This window comes from Podarcis pityusensis (genome assembly GCF_964106645.2).
Source record: "Podarcis pityusensis genome assembly, chromosome: 13".
Taxonomy (NCBI): domain Eukaryota; kingdom Metazoa; phylum Chordata; class Lepidosauria; order Squamata; family Lacertidae; genus Podarcis; species Podarcis pityusensis.
In genome coordinates, this window is record NC_138038.1 from 18,319,028 (window position 1) to 18,332,859 (window position 13,832).

At 45.8% G+C, this 13,832-nt stretch overlaps 1 protein-coding gene across 5 annotated transcripts in view; it reads left to right on the plus strand.

Moving 5' to 3' along the window:
* The window catches only part of HDAC5 (histone deacetylase 5), a 119,884-nt gene that overhangs the window by 28,182 nt on the left and 77,870 nt on the right, over positions 1–13,832 (plus strand). For 2 of the 5 annotated variants that reach the window (XM_080979270.1, XM_080979269.1), the window contains one exon: positions 1,002–1,073. In XM_080979270.1, coding sequence (XP_080835396.1) covers positions 1,002–1,073 — 72 coding nt within the window. Of the gene's footprint in view, positions 1–246; positions 1,074–13,832 lie in introns of those variants that run through there. The other 3 variants (XM_080979267.1, XM_080979268.1, XM_080979271.1) reach the window with 2 other exon arrangements.

Below are 13,832 nucleotides of genomic sequence, written 5' to 3' on the forward strand. Positions count from 1 at the left end.
CGGCCATCCCACCCCCTTTTGTTCTTGCCTTGCTTCCCCTTCTCTTGGCTTGGCAGCTGGCACAGCCTTTCCTCCCCGGGGAATCTCTTCCACTGACCCCTGTGGTTGAAATGCAGCTTCTGATAGGCAGGCAGCTCCTCTTGCCTGAACCATCCCAGCTCCCAGAGAGCTTGGCTGGGTTTATTTATAGTTGGCTCCTCCCCTACGTTCTATTTCAGGTCACCCCCGGCAGAAGCCATCTCGCTTGGTGGCAGGGATGAGAAACAATCGCAAGAAGGGAGCCTTGCGCCTCACGAAAAGGGGCCTTTTGTGAGAGTGCCAAAGAGCCGTGGGCTCTCCTTTTTTTGTTAGATCTCTCCTCTGCTAGAGACTAGATTCATTGTCCTGGTGTTTTGGGTTTTTCTTTTTCATGCCTGAGGAGATGTTGCTTCAACCCCTCCTTCCCTGGTGAATTGAGCCACACCTGAGATGTAAACCTTTTTATCTCCCCCCCCCCCTTGCATCTTTTTCGCCTCTGCCTCCCTCTGCATCTTCCGACTCTCCTACCCTTTCCTTCTGGAGTTGAGAAAATAGTTCTATCCCTTCCACTTCTTTCCCCTGCAAGGAGATTTTCATCTGCAACTATTTTGTTTTCCTTCCCTGGTGGCTTTGATTTATTCTTGGGGGTTTTCCTCACCACTGCCGCTGTTGCTGCAAAACAATTTAGCTTTTTTTCCCCAAGAAGAAGACGACGCTTCCACAAGGAGGACAGATGTGTGTGTGTTCTTCGCGGCTGGCTTGAGAGGGGAGGGGATGTTGGATGGTTTGAGATGGCAATATAGCCTAAAAAGAGACACCCCGAAGCCTTTGGTTGTGCAACAACGGATTGTCGTAAAGGGAAGCTGCAGTGGAATAACGGCAGTGTTTGCAATCACTCCTTGGCATGCTTCTTGTATCCTCGGTGTGGGGACTGCCAGAGATGTTGCAGACAATTTACGAAACTGAATCGTGTTTTTCTTCAGATGGAGTTTCTGGACACGAGCCATCGCTGGAACTCCTGTCACAGGCACAGATCCACGCCATACCTGTGGCAGGTGAGTACCATGTAGTGTCTGTGAGATGGGCTTTAAGGGTGGTGATTTTTAAAGTACAGTTAGTCAAGTGTGTTTGAGGTTTGGTCTGGAACTTGGGACAATGGGACATAATGAAGTGGCTGATATGTTTAGTGCATTGGGGGGGGGAGTGTCCCTGAACATCTGAGCCTCAGCAATGGGGCTTGGTTTTGTATAGAATGTGGTCCACGTGTGGCTGAGAAAAGAGCTGGACAAATCCCAGAGTCCTAGAATTACCCCCATCGAGAGATAATGTAATATTTGTCCAGCACTTGAGCCTAAAATAAGGAACGTTCATTCTTAAAAATGTGATGCTATCACTTAGGACTTCTCAATATGTTTGTACCCCCTGGCTATGGATTTTCCAGGTGAAATTAATTTTAGGTTTGTGGCGAGTACTTAATTTGAACCAGGGTTCAGTTCTAAATTGGTTTGTAAACACTAGGGTCCAACCATGGCAAAGTAGAGTGCCTCTGATCATGGGAAGAGTGTTCCTCTCATCACGGAAGAACCACAGTCAGTTTCTCCCCTACACGAGAAAATTAGGATGCCAGGTTTCCAGCACTTGAGGTCCAGCACTTATTTTTAAAGCAGTTAACCCCTTGAACTGTAGCTTGACAAGACCCAGAATTGTTTTTCAAAGTTACTGCTCATCCCGGAGCACATTAAATAATAAGAGTGCTCCATAGCATGTGCAGAGGGCATCTCCATTTGTTCAGGCTCAGCTTTATTATTCTGTTAAATAATCTGGATCAGCCTTTGCAGAATGCAAAATAGCGAAGGCTTGAATTTCAGAACCTGATCAACAGTTTGGGATTGGCGGGGCCCATTTTGATATTAAGTGGTAAAATAGATTCTTTTGTTGATTCTGACCAAGTTATTTGGCCATCTCTTTGTAGCTAAAGTTTGCAGTATGTTCCTCTGTTTGGGATTGATTTGTAGGCTGGGGAGAGTCTAGTCTGTTTTCCTTCTGTATTCCCATAAAATAGAAATAGCAAAAGAAGCAACTAGGGGCTTCCAGCCTGTCATCTTTTAGCAGCAGCAGTGCACCTTGATGCATAGTGAACACATTGGGGTCCTGCGCTGAACCTTTTCTCTCACTTATCTCTTGCCCATAAGTCATATTCTGTCATCTGCTGGCATACTAGGGTTAGCCAACATGCATGTTTCTGCACATGGATTGTATTTGCTGGAATGGAGTGAGAGCCTGTCCTACTCCAAAAAACGTTCCAGCTGTCTCAGAGCAAGGGAACAGCCCCATTTCTGAGCTGAAGTGCATTTGTAAATAAATCCAGCTGAAGTGGGAAAGATGGAAATGCATTTCACACTAGGAAATCTGGGGTTATTAAATCACAGTTGAGCTGAGCCCTGTTCTGTGCAGTACTTAGCATCACAGTTAATCCTGGCTTGTTCCTATTTTATATGTTGTGCGGCTCGCATGAATGTAAAAGGAAGTCCTGACCTCTGAAATTGCTCAGCACCATTAGAGCAACACCTGAATATTAATTCCAGGAACTGCTTTCTTCTTTTCCATAGTCTTTGGTCTGCAAATGTTATGAAGAGTGTTTCTGCTTGCTGGGGCATTAACTGGGCTAGTCTCCTAAGTGAATGGATTCTGGGGTGGGGTGGATCTCCCCATCGCAACTTCAGTGCAAAAGGCTATATTGCAATACCACATCTGGAGTTTCAGTTGCAGCCCATTAGATTCAGGATTGTTCTCCAATCTTGGGCCTCAGGAACTGGCACAACTTAGAGGGTGATGTGGCATTTCATCCAGGTGCCTCAGACTTCTCAAAATGTGAAGCTGGTCTCATAGGAATTCGAACTATTTCCCCAGAGTTGTAAAAGGACATACACTCATAGGTCTTGAGCCTTATCTCATTGTTGATTACCCAGTAAAAGTCCAGTGTGAGAACAGGTTGATACAATAAAAATATGGGGCATAATTCATTTCCCTGTGTGCTCCTGGAGTCTTTCTTCTCCCTTCTCTTCCCTGCCAGCTCTTGACTGTAAAATGCAGTACCTGCCATGGGAGGCTGGTGATGACCTCTCCCATATATAGATGCAACCAGGGCCACACGCTCAAGCTTCTCCTGCTTGGAGCACAAGTAACTTGCATACACATCTATGGTGTGGGGAGAAATGTCTAGGTTTCCATGTGGGATGTGCTCCTGAGCCTTCCAATGATAACATGTGCATTGCCAAGTTCTTGTCCCTAGCCAGTGGGAAGGAGTGGTCCTCATTTGTGTGTGTTTGTGGTTTCGAGATACCTCCTTCCTCCTTTCTGTGTAATACGTGGCTCAGTCATTTGAAGCATCCAGAACTATTTATTCTGCAAGTATGGCACAAATGCTTTCTAGTAGTGATGGATTGGTGTCTCGGTTTCAGGTAGGGTCAAATGCTCCTTTGGGCGTTGGGATGGGGTTTGGATAATGACCCTTACGTTACTGTGCACAGGGGTTCCTGAAGGAAAAAGGCAAAAACAGAGTCTTTCTGAAGGAATGGAGGTTTTTTGTGCCTTTATTTGCAAACCCAGAAAGATGTCACGGTGTGGAGAGCCTTGTGTCTGAATGAGGCTGTTGCAGCTAAATTATTTCTTGCAGCTTTTATTTTTAAAAAGCTGGATGGACATCTGCTAACAATCCTTCTATGCCTAGCATATTGTTGGAGTTAAAACAATTTATTGGTTCTTGGGGCAGTGCTGCATATTGAGAAACTCCAGTGTGCTCACCACAAAGAAGTGTGTAAACAGATTTAAACATCTGTGCGCGTGCATCTAGGGAAATAGGTGTTCAAAGATATGTGCCTGGTTGACTTGTGCAATTTACGTGCTTGTTCTGGAACACATCAGGGTAACACTGGTACCTGTGCCGTAATCGTAGCCTGCTGAGTAGCTCAGCAAAGAAATGAGTTGCCTAGGGAAGTTATGTAATCTCCTGCCTTGGGAGATTTCTAGCTGTGGTCTACACATGCAGCAAAATGAGGTGGGAATGAGGTAGTAGAATGGACTGTACCACTTTAGACTACAGGTGGGAGAGCACATTTTTGTCGTGTACCCCTGCACAAACAACAACAGTCTTCAATTACTCCCTGCGCAACAGGAAGCATACCAGACTACACTACTTCCCTCAGTGTGTTAGGGTCCTATGTTTTTAATTAATCTGCAGGAATTCGTTTATTTTTCACATAGAGGAGCATGAAAAAATGCAACTCCTACCTGCAGTTAGAGCATTCTCTATCCCTTAAGTATTATATCACCTCATACTGCTGCATGCGTAGACCAGGCTGAAGTCTTGGAATCTATAACAGAAGTAGGAAAAGCTGGAACAGAAGGGAACTTGTCTGCTTTCCTTGTTGTTTTGTAAAACATAAGCCAGGTTTGAGTCAGAGGTAGCAACTTTGTTGGGACAATTTGCTATTTCAAAGGTTGGAAGAAAGTTGTTGAATCTCACAGCTGACCATATGTTTGGAGTTTGTATGTGTGTGTAACCTTAACCAAACCTTGCACACTAATATCTGTTTTTATGTTTCTTTAGCTTTTGTGGATGCAGATTTTCAGGAAGCTGCGCCTTGGTTTTCGAAATGTGTTGGGAGTCGAACAGACTCCCAGAATGGATTAAATTCGAGAACCAAGGTACCACTGTAACTCCCACCATCCCTGACTATTGGCCGTGCTGGCTGGGGCTGATGGGAGTTGGAGTCCAGCTGCATCTGCAGGGCACTGTTTTGGCTACTCCTGCTTTAGGTACATAATGTTCTGCCACGGGATCTCTTTCATCTCTGTGTATCTGCAGAGAGTGTGATATTGCTAAGGCATCTATTCTGTGCAGTGCTATGGAGACCCAAGTGTCCATTTCTGTAACATTGGGTTGTGCTGATCTGGGAACAAGGGGGATGTTCCCAGATAAAAAATCTAGAAAGGAAATCTAGATTGGGGACCCCTGCACCTATGCTAAATGTTCTCCAACAGTGGTCCCCAGCTTCACTTAGGTAGTCCAGAACGTGTCTGTGGATTTGTGGTTGAGGGACAATACACCCTTTGCATTAAATACTCATATTGATCTTTAATTGTATTTTTACTGCTGCTTTTGTTTCTTGGAATGTATTATATTTTTATTGTATGTATTGTGTTGCCGTTTGAATTAAAATGGATTCAGATTGTAATACAACGAAATACAACATATAAGCAATAAAAGAAGCAATAAAAATACAATTAAAAATGATACAGCATCTAGCCCAGTGCACTGCAATTGCTACAAGAAGCAGAAAAATCATTAAGTGAGCCACCAAGACCCTATGCAATTTTCCAGTGGTCTGTGGGAGGAAAAGTTATGGAATCTCTGGCTTAGACAAAAGAAGGCTAAATAAGAAACATTGATAGTTTTCATTCAAAAAGATAATGGAAAGACCTGAGAGAATGATAGGCCATGTAATTAAATAAGGATAGGAGAAGAAACTACATGAGACTTTTAAACTGGAGGGAGGCACATGAAATGTTCTTGGGCGGCGGGACTTATTTGGGGGAATGGAACTACACATTACCCTCAATCTCACGTCAGAAAAACTTGATGGCTCCTTAGTCTAAGGAACTGTCGTGTTTAACTCCTGTTAGTGGCAAAGAGCAATTATGATGATGCAACAGAGTGTAAGGAACAACTAGAATTTCCTGACTTGCTTTGTAAAATGCTGAACTGAATTTAACTGTATAAAGAGAGAGAGAGAGAGTGTCAGGGGCGGTGATGTCTGCAAATAGGAATTTCCATTCATCCTTCTTCCATTATAACAAAGCTAAAGAGGCCATCTGATGAGTCTTAATGTAGATTGGGGTCTAAACCGAGCACACGGAAATCAGTCTTCAGGATGTGTAAAGTACCGTATTTTTTGCACCATAACACTCACTTTTTCCTCCTAAAAAGTAAGGGGAAATGTCTGTGCGTGTTATGGAGGGAATGCCTACGGGTGGCATGCCTACGGATTTTCCTCCTCTAAAAACTATGTGCATGTTATGGTTGGGTACGTGTTATAGAGCGAAAAATACGGGTAACTAGCGAAAACTGGCTGCCACCAAAATCTACTGTGTGCTTCTCCTTTGTCCATCTGCAAGTCTTGCTCCTCCTCTTGTTGAAACTGCCCCAGCCACCTCCTTGCTATTTAATTAAACAATATCCCTCTCTCCCTCTGTTCAATACCAAGTGTGAAACACTGAGGATTTGGCTGTGATGTCTGAACTAGGTCATTACGCCTGTCCAACTATCTGGGCAGAGCAATCCTGTGCGCACATTATGCCAGGGTACGTTGCTGCCACGCCAACAGAACAGATGCCGTTTCCAGTTTGTGCTCAGCCTGGGCAGGAAAGAGGAAAGCACAACACCAGAAAGGATAGAGGCGGTGTGAAAACGACAGAGGCGGTGCCTCTGGAAACACAGCCACAGGCCTTCAGTCAGGGACTGCACTGGTGACAATGCCAACACGCTACACGCAACCAAGCAATACAGGTCATTATGAGGGCTTGCAGTGTCCCCTTCCCATGCCCACAATGCGCAAGGTGTGCAAGAACTAAGACAGAGGCACAGCCAAGGGAGGCCTGTGGCCCTGTCCCTCACACCAGTCACAAGCACCCTCAGGAGGTCTCTGGTTTGAATCCCTCTATGAACAAAACAGTTTATCTCAGTGCAAGAGGGGCACAAAACAAGGCAGCAACAACAAGTGCGAGAGCAAAGCTGACATGGACACATAAAGAGTAATTTCCTTCTTAAATTGTGGTGCCCAGAACTGCTGATTTGAGTTCCTCTATAGCAGGCACGTCCAACTTCCAAAATACTGAGATCTACTCACAGTTGAGCTTCGATCATGATCCACCTCTGGGTCGCCATCAACAGGTTGCACATGCCTGCTCTATAGTATCCTTCGACAACATTTGCTGGAGATATATAGCCCCATGCCGCACATTCCACCATCAAGATTTATGGTCTCCTTGTTTGTGGTTTATGGTCCTGGTGGTGGTGTGTTGATTTTGGGTGCTTAATGGAGGCAGCTTTTCCACCCCGCCCCCCGATCCCACCCCCCTCATTTTGAAGTCAAAGGGGGGGGGGGGGAAATCATTGTGCCAATTTTCGGGCTGGTGTAGAGTTTCTCCATTGTTGGGAACATAGCTATGGATCAAAGGATAGGATACACAACACAAGTTGTGCACTCTTTTCCTCTGCTGTCCACTACCATTGCCCTGCTTTGATTGTTCTGCCAATGTCCCTGGGCATCTTCTGCTGGCATACATTTCACAGCGGTTATATAGGGGGTTCTGCTTGTGTAGCAGGGCTTCTAGCAAATTGTATGGCCAGTGGACTTGCCGGTATAGGATTGCACTCTGAGTCACTTTCACGTTCTGTGTAGTGTGCTGCAGGAACAGCTGTTTGCTCTTAACCTTCAGGCTTTACGTTGGATCTGTGATTCAGCTAGGAGGCTAGGTATTCTTCTGCTTCCCTCCCCAGTAGAGATTCTGACCCAAGGAAAACCAGAATCATGGTCAGAATAAATTAGGCAAATTATATAACTTTTTGTGTTTGCTTGATTTCCATTAATTTGTTCTGCTTCCAAGATCCTGGCTAATTTTCAAAGTACATTTCATTTGCCAGCGACTGTTGGAAAGAGGGAAGTGATTGAAGGTTGAGACTACATGTTTTGAAGGGTGGTTTCAGGGAACAATGGCAAATGGAAGAAGGAAAAAGGGCTGAACAGACACCCAAACGCATGTGTATCTGTGCGTGCCCACAACACTCACATGTACACACAATTGCCAAAACAGCACTGACATTTTCACTCTTCTCCCTTGTGCTTTCTCAGCTTTTGCCGAGACACAGTGTTTTTCCCCTTCAGTTATGACGTACAGAAACTTGCTTTTTTTATACCAGCTAAGAAACATTCTAAAGCCATGAAGACTCTTAGGAGGCCTGTTTCTGAATGCTTAGACGCTGGAGTCTCAGATCGGTATCTCGGAACGTGTTTGCAATGCCATCATGGAAACACAGAATATATTCAGCCTCTGGTTAGAAATCTAAACAGCAGAGGCGAAAGTTTAGCTAGTGATTAAATAAATTAATTCTTGTACAGATTGATTCTCAGCGGCTAGCCTGGCAATTGCTTTTGATTTGCTGTTGAAACCATTTTCACACTATTTATGTATCCTGCTGTTGCTTATTAATTGAAACCTGTGTTCTAGGAGTGGTGAAATGCCTTTAAAAACCGCCCCCCCAAAAAACTCATTCCTATTTCTACACATGCCTCATGCCCATGCTGGTTCCTCCAGACCAGGGATGGAGACCCTGTGGTCCTCCAGACATCTTTGGACTCCAACCTCCATCAGCCACATTGGTCAGTGTTCATGGGAGTTGTAGTCTAGCAACAACTAAAAGCCTGCAGGTTCCCATCTCTGTTCCTGACCATTGCGGTCATCAATTGGCACTCTGAACAAATGTGAATAGTTTATGATGAGAGCAACAGGGCGGGCGGGGATGTGTGTGTGGAATCTGTGTAAAAAAGCATGCCGGTCTAAGAATACCGGGGCGGGTATTTTTAGAATAAAGGTTTAAGCTGCTTACTGTTGTCAGCCCGAATTCTAACTCTTGTGTGTGCTGCGTTGGTGATTCTTCCATCTTGCTGTGATGCCAACTTTTTATGCGTGACTTGGGTAGGACCAGGAAAGTGAGAATCAGCCGGCGTAGTCATTTATTCAGTCACTAGCAAAACTTTGAAAAGATGTTTTGACTCATAATCTTTGGATCCGTGCAGTTCTGCATTTTCAAGAAACTATTGGGGCGGCAAGGGCGGTGGAAAAACACTCCCCTTCTTACGACAGCAAAGATAGGGATGAAAACATGAGGTTCTTGTTGAAATCTCAGAAACTGGGTATGGAAGGTAAGAACATAAGAAGAGCTTGCTGGATCAGGCCAATGGCCCATCTCATCAGGTATCCTTACAGTGGCCAACGAGATGCTTATGGGAGGCCCAGAAGCAGGACCCCTGAATCCAATATTACTCTCGCCTCCTCTGTTTACTAGCCAGTGTGTCATGGTCTGGTTCACGGGCAATCGAAGTCCCGGCAGGGGACGTCAGGACCGGGGGCAAGATGGCGGGGTGGGAGCAGGAATGGGGGTCCAGAAGCCAGGAAGCCAAGAGTCTGAGGGTCAGAGAGCCAGGAGTCAAGAAGCCAAGGGTCCGAGGGTCAGAAAGCAAGGAGTCACAAAGTCAGGGGTCTGAGGATCAAGAAGCAGGGAGTCAAGAAGCCGAGGTTCAAGGATCAGGAAGCAAGAAGCCAAATTCAGCAAGGCAGGAAGCGTGTTGCTGTGGCAAAGAGCCGAAGGGAAATGCTGACCTTATATCCCTTCCCAGCTCTTGCCACCAGGCGCTGTGAGTTACCAATCGGCCTTACCTGTGAGGCCGCACCTTGCCTCTTCAGAACAAACTTAGGAAGGCCCCAGTCCTGCAAAGTCCTATTGGTCACAGGGCCTGGCTCCTGCACGCACACCTGACACAGGCATCTTCACTTGGTCGCAAGTGGTTGAAAGTCGGGAGCAAAAATGCGCCTGGCGCCTGGCTAATTTCAAACACTGCTTCTATAGCAGGTTAACCTCTATAGGGGAACCTGTGAGGATTTGTCCTCCAGGAATATTCCACACCTGAATTTTCAGTGATCATTTAAAATTGGGGTGTGCGGGTGAGTTTTTATTTCTATCAATGTTTAATAGTTTTAAATTATTGTTTCTTCCACCATGTTTTTAGCTGCCCTTATTTTTATCTGTAAGCCACTTTGAGTCCCTGTCAGGGATAAAGGTGGGGTAAAAATAAATATGTAACAACAGTACATACATTGCGTGCACAAAGTCACAGGTTCAGTTCCTGGCATATCCAGGTAGGACTGGGGAAGATTCCTTTCTGAAACCTCCGGACAGCTGCTGTCAGCAGCCAGAGTTCATGATGCTACCTCTCCTCTTTCAGATCCCTCCTTAAAAGCCACTACGAGGCCTTTGACTTAATTCCAACTGTAACCAAGCTTAAGCATGTGTATCTGTATTTGATCTCATTCATCCCTGGCTGCAGAGAAAGTTGCCTTACACTGGTGCCTACTGGGCTATTATTTCACCCTTTCTATTTTTAAAACGTCGTTAACTTTTAAACCTTTTAATTATCTCAAGCTGCCGTGAGCTTTTATTGATTAGAGGGGTTGTTTTTTTTAAATTTAAAGCTATGCCATTCTTTTGCTTTATTACTCTATAAATATTGCAGTTGGGGTTTTTTTGCTCTTCATGTAGACTGTCCTGGGAATGCCCATTGGCCACTGAAGGGTGGTCATGCAAGTTGGGTAAGAAACTGTCAGTGAGGGGGCCTGGAGAGAGTAGGTGAACAGGCATTAATGGGCAACAGGAGAAGCAGCTGAGCGAGGGGAGTCCCGAGACTGACAGTGGGTCCCCTGTTGGAGTGTTGGCCCTGGCAGGTGCACAGTGATGCCAGCGCCAGCAGCTGGTCCGGAAGGGCAGGATATGCATTTTATAAATAAATAATGCCAGGTTAAGCTACAGTGCTGCCTCTAGTTATGAACTTAACTCGTTCCGGAGGCCCGTTCTTAACCTGAAACTGTTCTTAACGAGAGGTGTGCTTTCGCTAATGGGGCCTCTTGCTGCCGCTGCGCTGCCGGCACACGATTTCCGTTCTCATCCTGGGGCAAAGTTCTCAACTTGAGGTAACTTTTCCAGGTTAGCCGAGTTTGTAACCTGAAGCATTTGTAACTCGAGGTACCACTGTATTTGCCCTTGTACTCTCCACTCTGGACCAATTGCAAAAAGGGATTAGTGGCCTGTGTCTAGTTCTGGGCACCACAATTTAAGAAGGAAATTGATAAGCTGGAACATGCACAGAGGAGGGTGATGTAGATGACCAAGAGTCTGGAAACCAAGCCTTATGAAGAACGGTTGAAGGAATTGGGTATATTTAGCCTGGAAAAGAGGAGATATGCTAGCCATCTTCAAGTCACTAAAGGACTGTCACATGGAGGATGGAGCTACCTTGTTTTCTCCTGCTCTGGAGGCTAGGACCAGAACCAATGGCTTCAAGTTACAAGAAATATGATTCCAACGAAACATCAGGAAGAACTTGTAGGAGCTGTTCAACAGTGGAACGGACTCCCATCAGAGGTGGTGGGCTCTCCTTCTTTGGAGGTTTTTAAACATAGGTTAGATGGCCATTTGTAATGGATGCTTTAGCTGAGATTCCTGCATTGCAAGGGTTTGGACTAGAGGACCTTCAGGGTGTCTTCCAACTCTGTCCCTTAACTGACCGGACAGTCATTTTCTGGGAATGCTCTGGCTTTGGGTTTCCAGCATCAGGCAAGGAATTGAACCAGATGATGTACAAGGCCCCTTCAAATTCTCTGACTATCTGCATTCACAATGCATGTTCCACAACTGAGCCATAGCCCCAGCCTCTTACTTTGTTTGCAAAACTCTGTAGAGCACCACACGCACTCTTGGTTCTATGAAATAGGTAAATACCGTATTTTTCGCCCTATAGGACACACTTTTCCCCCTCCAAAAATGAAGGGGAAATCTGGGTGCGTCCCATGGGGTGAATGCAGGCTTTCGCTGAAGCTTGGAGAGTGAGAGGGGTTGGTGCGCACCGACCCCTCTTGCTCTCCAGGCTTCAGGAAGACATCCGCAGCCTAGGCAGCCCTGCGGGAGTTCCCCGCAGGGCTCCCCACGCTGCGGATAGCAGCCTGCCACCCGGCGCGAAGGGCGCCCTAAAGCAGAGCGCCCCTCACGCCGCGCAGACATCGGCCAGCCCCACAAGCTCGGGGGACAGCAGGGAGGCGCAGCGCCGCCATCCCGCTGTTCCTCGACCTGGTTCGGTTTCCCCGACCTGGTTTTGGGGGGGAAATAAAGGAAATTCCCCCCCCCCCTTTATTCCCCCCCCCAAAAAACTAGGTGCGTCCTATGGGACGAAAAATACGGTAATATTAGCAATAATTAAGAATTAAGTACATTTCTAAATGTGTCTGATGCAGATAGACTGATAGCCAGATTTCAGAGTGGGACACAGGTTGGCATGCAAATTTCCCCGGTTCTTTTTTTTTGCACTGGAGTTCTTGATAAGTGGCCTTTGTTAACTCTGGTTTAGGAGAATCCCCTGGTTCATTTTTTAACTAAGAGTCAACAGCAGTCAGATGTAATGATCAAACCAGACCAAGAAGGGCGGAATGAATTCACTTGAGTCAGCATATGGAGCTAATGATCCTGTGGCCTTCTCTTAATCTGTTGCTCCTGATTAATGTTGCCTCTGCACTTGGGTGGCTAAGTGATTCCATCTTTCTAGATGTTGTTGGGCTCCCCACCCCTGACCATAAGCCATGTCTGATCAGAATTGGGAGTCCAACAACATCTGGAGGGCCATTGGTTCCCTGTTCCTGCATTAGAGCAAAACAGCTTGGGGGAGGGACTGATTTGTAGTAAAGAAATAGAACAGGGGAGAAGGTGCCTAACCCTTTCTCCACCCACTGCTTTTCTTCCACGGTTCTTCCCCAGCAGGCCTATCCCCAAACTCAGGGGGTGTGAGTTTGTGAAGGTAAAAATGCACCTAAATCTCTTACACTTTTCTGCATAGATGCCAAAGTTTCTAACCTTTATAGCTGGGAATGTTAGTTACTCTGTATTTACACAAACAAAATAGCACCATCGGAATCCAAAGCCTTGTGGAAGAGCCATAGCTCAGTGTTGGAGCAACATAAAGGAGATTCCTGTTTAGTCCCTGACAAGCTCTAGTTAAAGGAACCTCAAGTGATGGAAAAGATACTTACTTGGGACTCTGGAGAGCTTCTCTCCATCAGTGTAAACCATTGGTCTTCAGCTGGTGGGTCAGCTTCCACTAGTGGATCACAACAGGAACATGGCCACCATGTTAAAAGATTAAGAAATGTGTCCCAAATGCAGTTTGGGATAAACGCGGATCCTGGGTCAAAAGGCATTTGAAGATACCTGGTGTTGACAATACCCTGCTGGATGGATCAGTGTTCTGACCCAGGATTTTACATCTTCGTATGATCCAATTTCTGCACTACTATAAGAAGGGGCAAAGAGCTCTGCTTTTGGGCTTTGACAGTGCTCCCTGGCTCCCAATTCACAAATCTATATTTACAATAGCCTACCTACTAGCTGTTGAGCCAAATTCAAGGTTTTGCTGCTGGTATTTAAAAGCCCAAACAACTTGAATTGGTTGGGGGCGCTTAGTCTTCCTTCACCTGTTGATTCTCGCCTGCAAGGGTCCTTTCCTTGAGATGATTTGTAACCTGTCTTTTTCCTCCCAGGAACAAGAAATAAGCCTAATTATGAGGGAAAATGGGCTAAAAGAGGTACATTGGGGGATGGGGAGGCAAGCGAGAGTTGTAGTTGCCACCCAGCGTCTGCAGAGTTACCTGTAGTGTACCTTTGTGGAAGGCCTTGTGGAGTAGAGAGCTTTTTGGCCTTGCATACTTCTTCTTCTATTTATTTAATTATTGCATTTCTATCCCACCTTTCTTCCAAGGAGATCAAAGTGTGGTGTACTTGGTTCTTCCCTCTCTCCATGTTATCCTCACAACAGCCCTGTGACTTTGGTTAGGTTGGGACTTAGAGACTGAGCCAAGGTCACCTAGCAAGCTTCATGGCTGAATGGGGATTTGAACCCTGGTCTCCCAGATCCTAGTCGGTGTTATTTATTTAT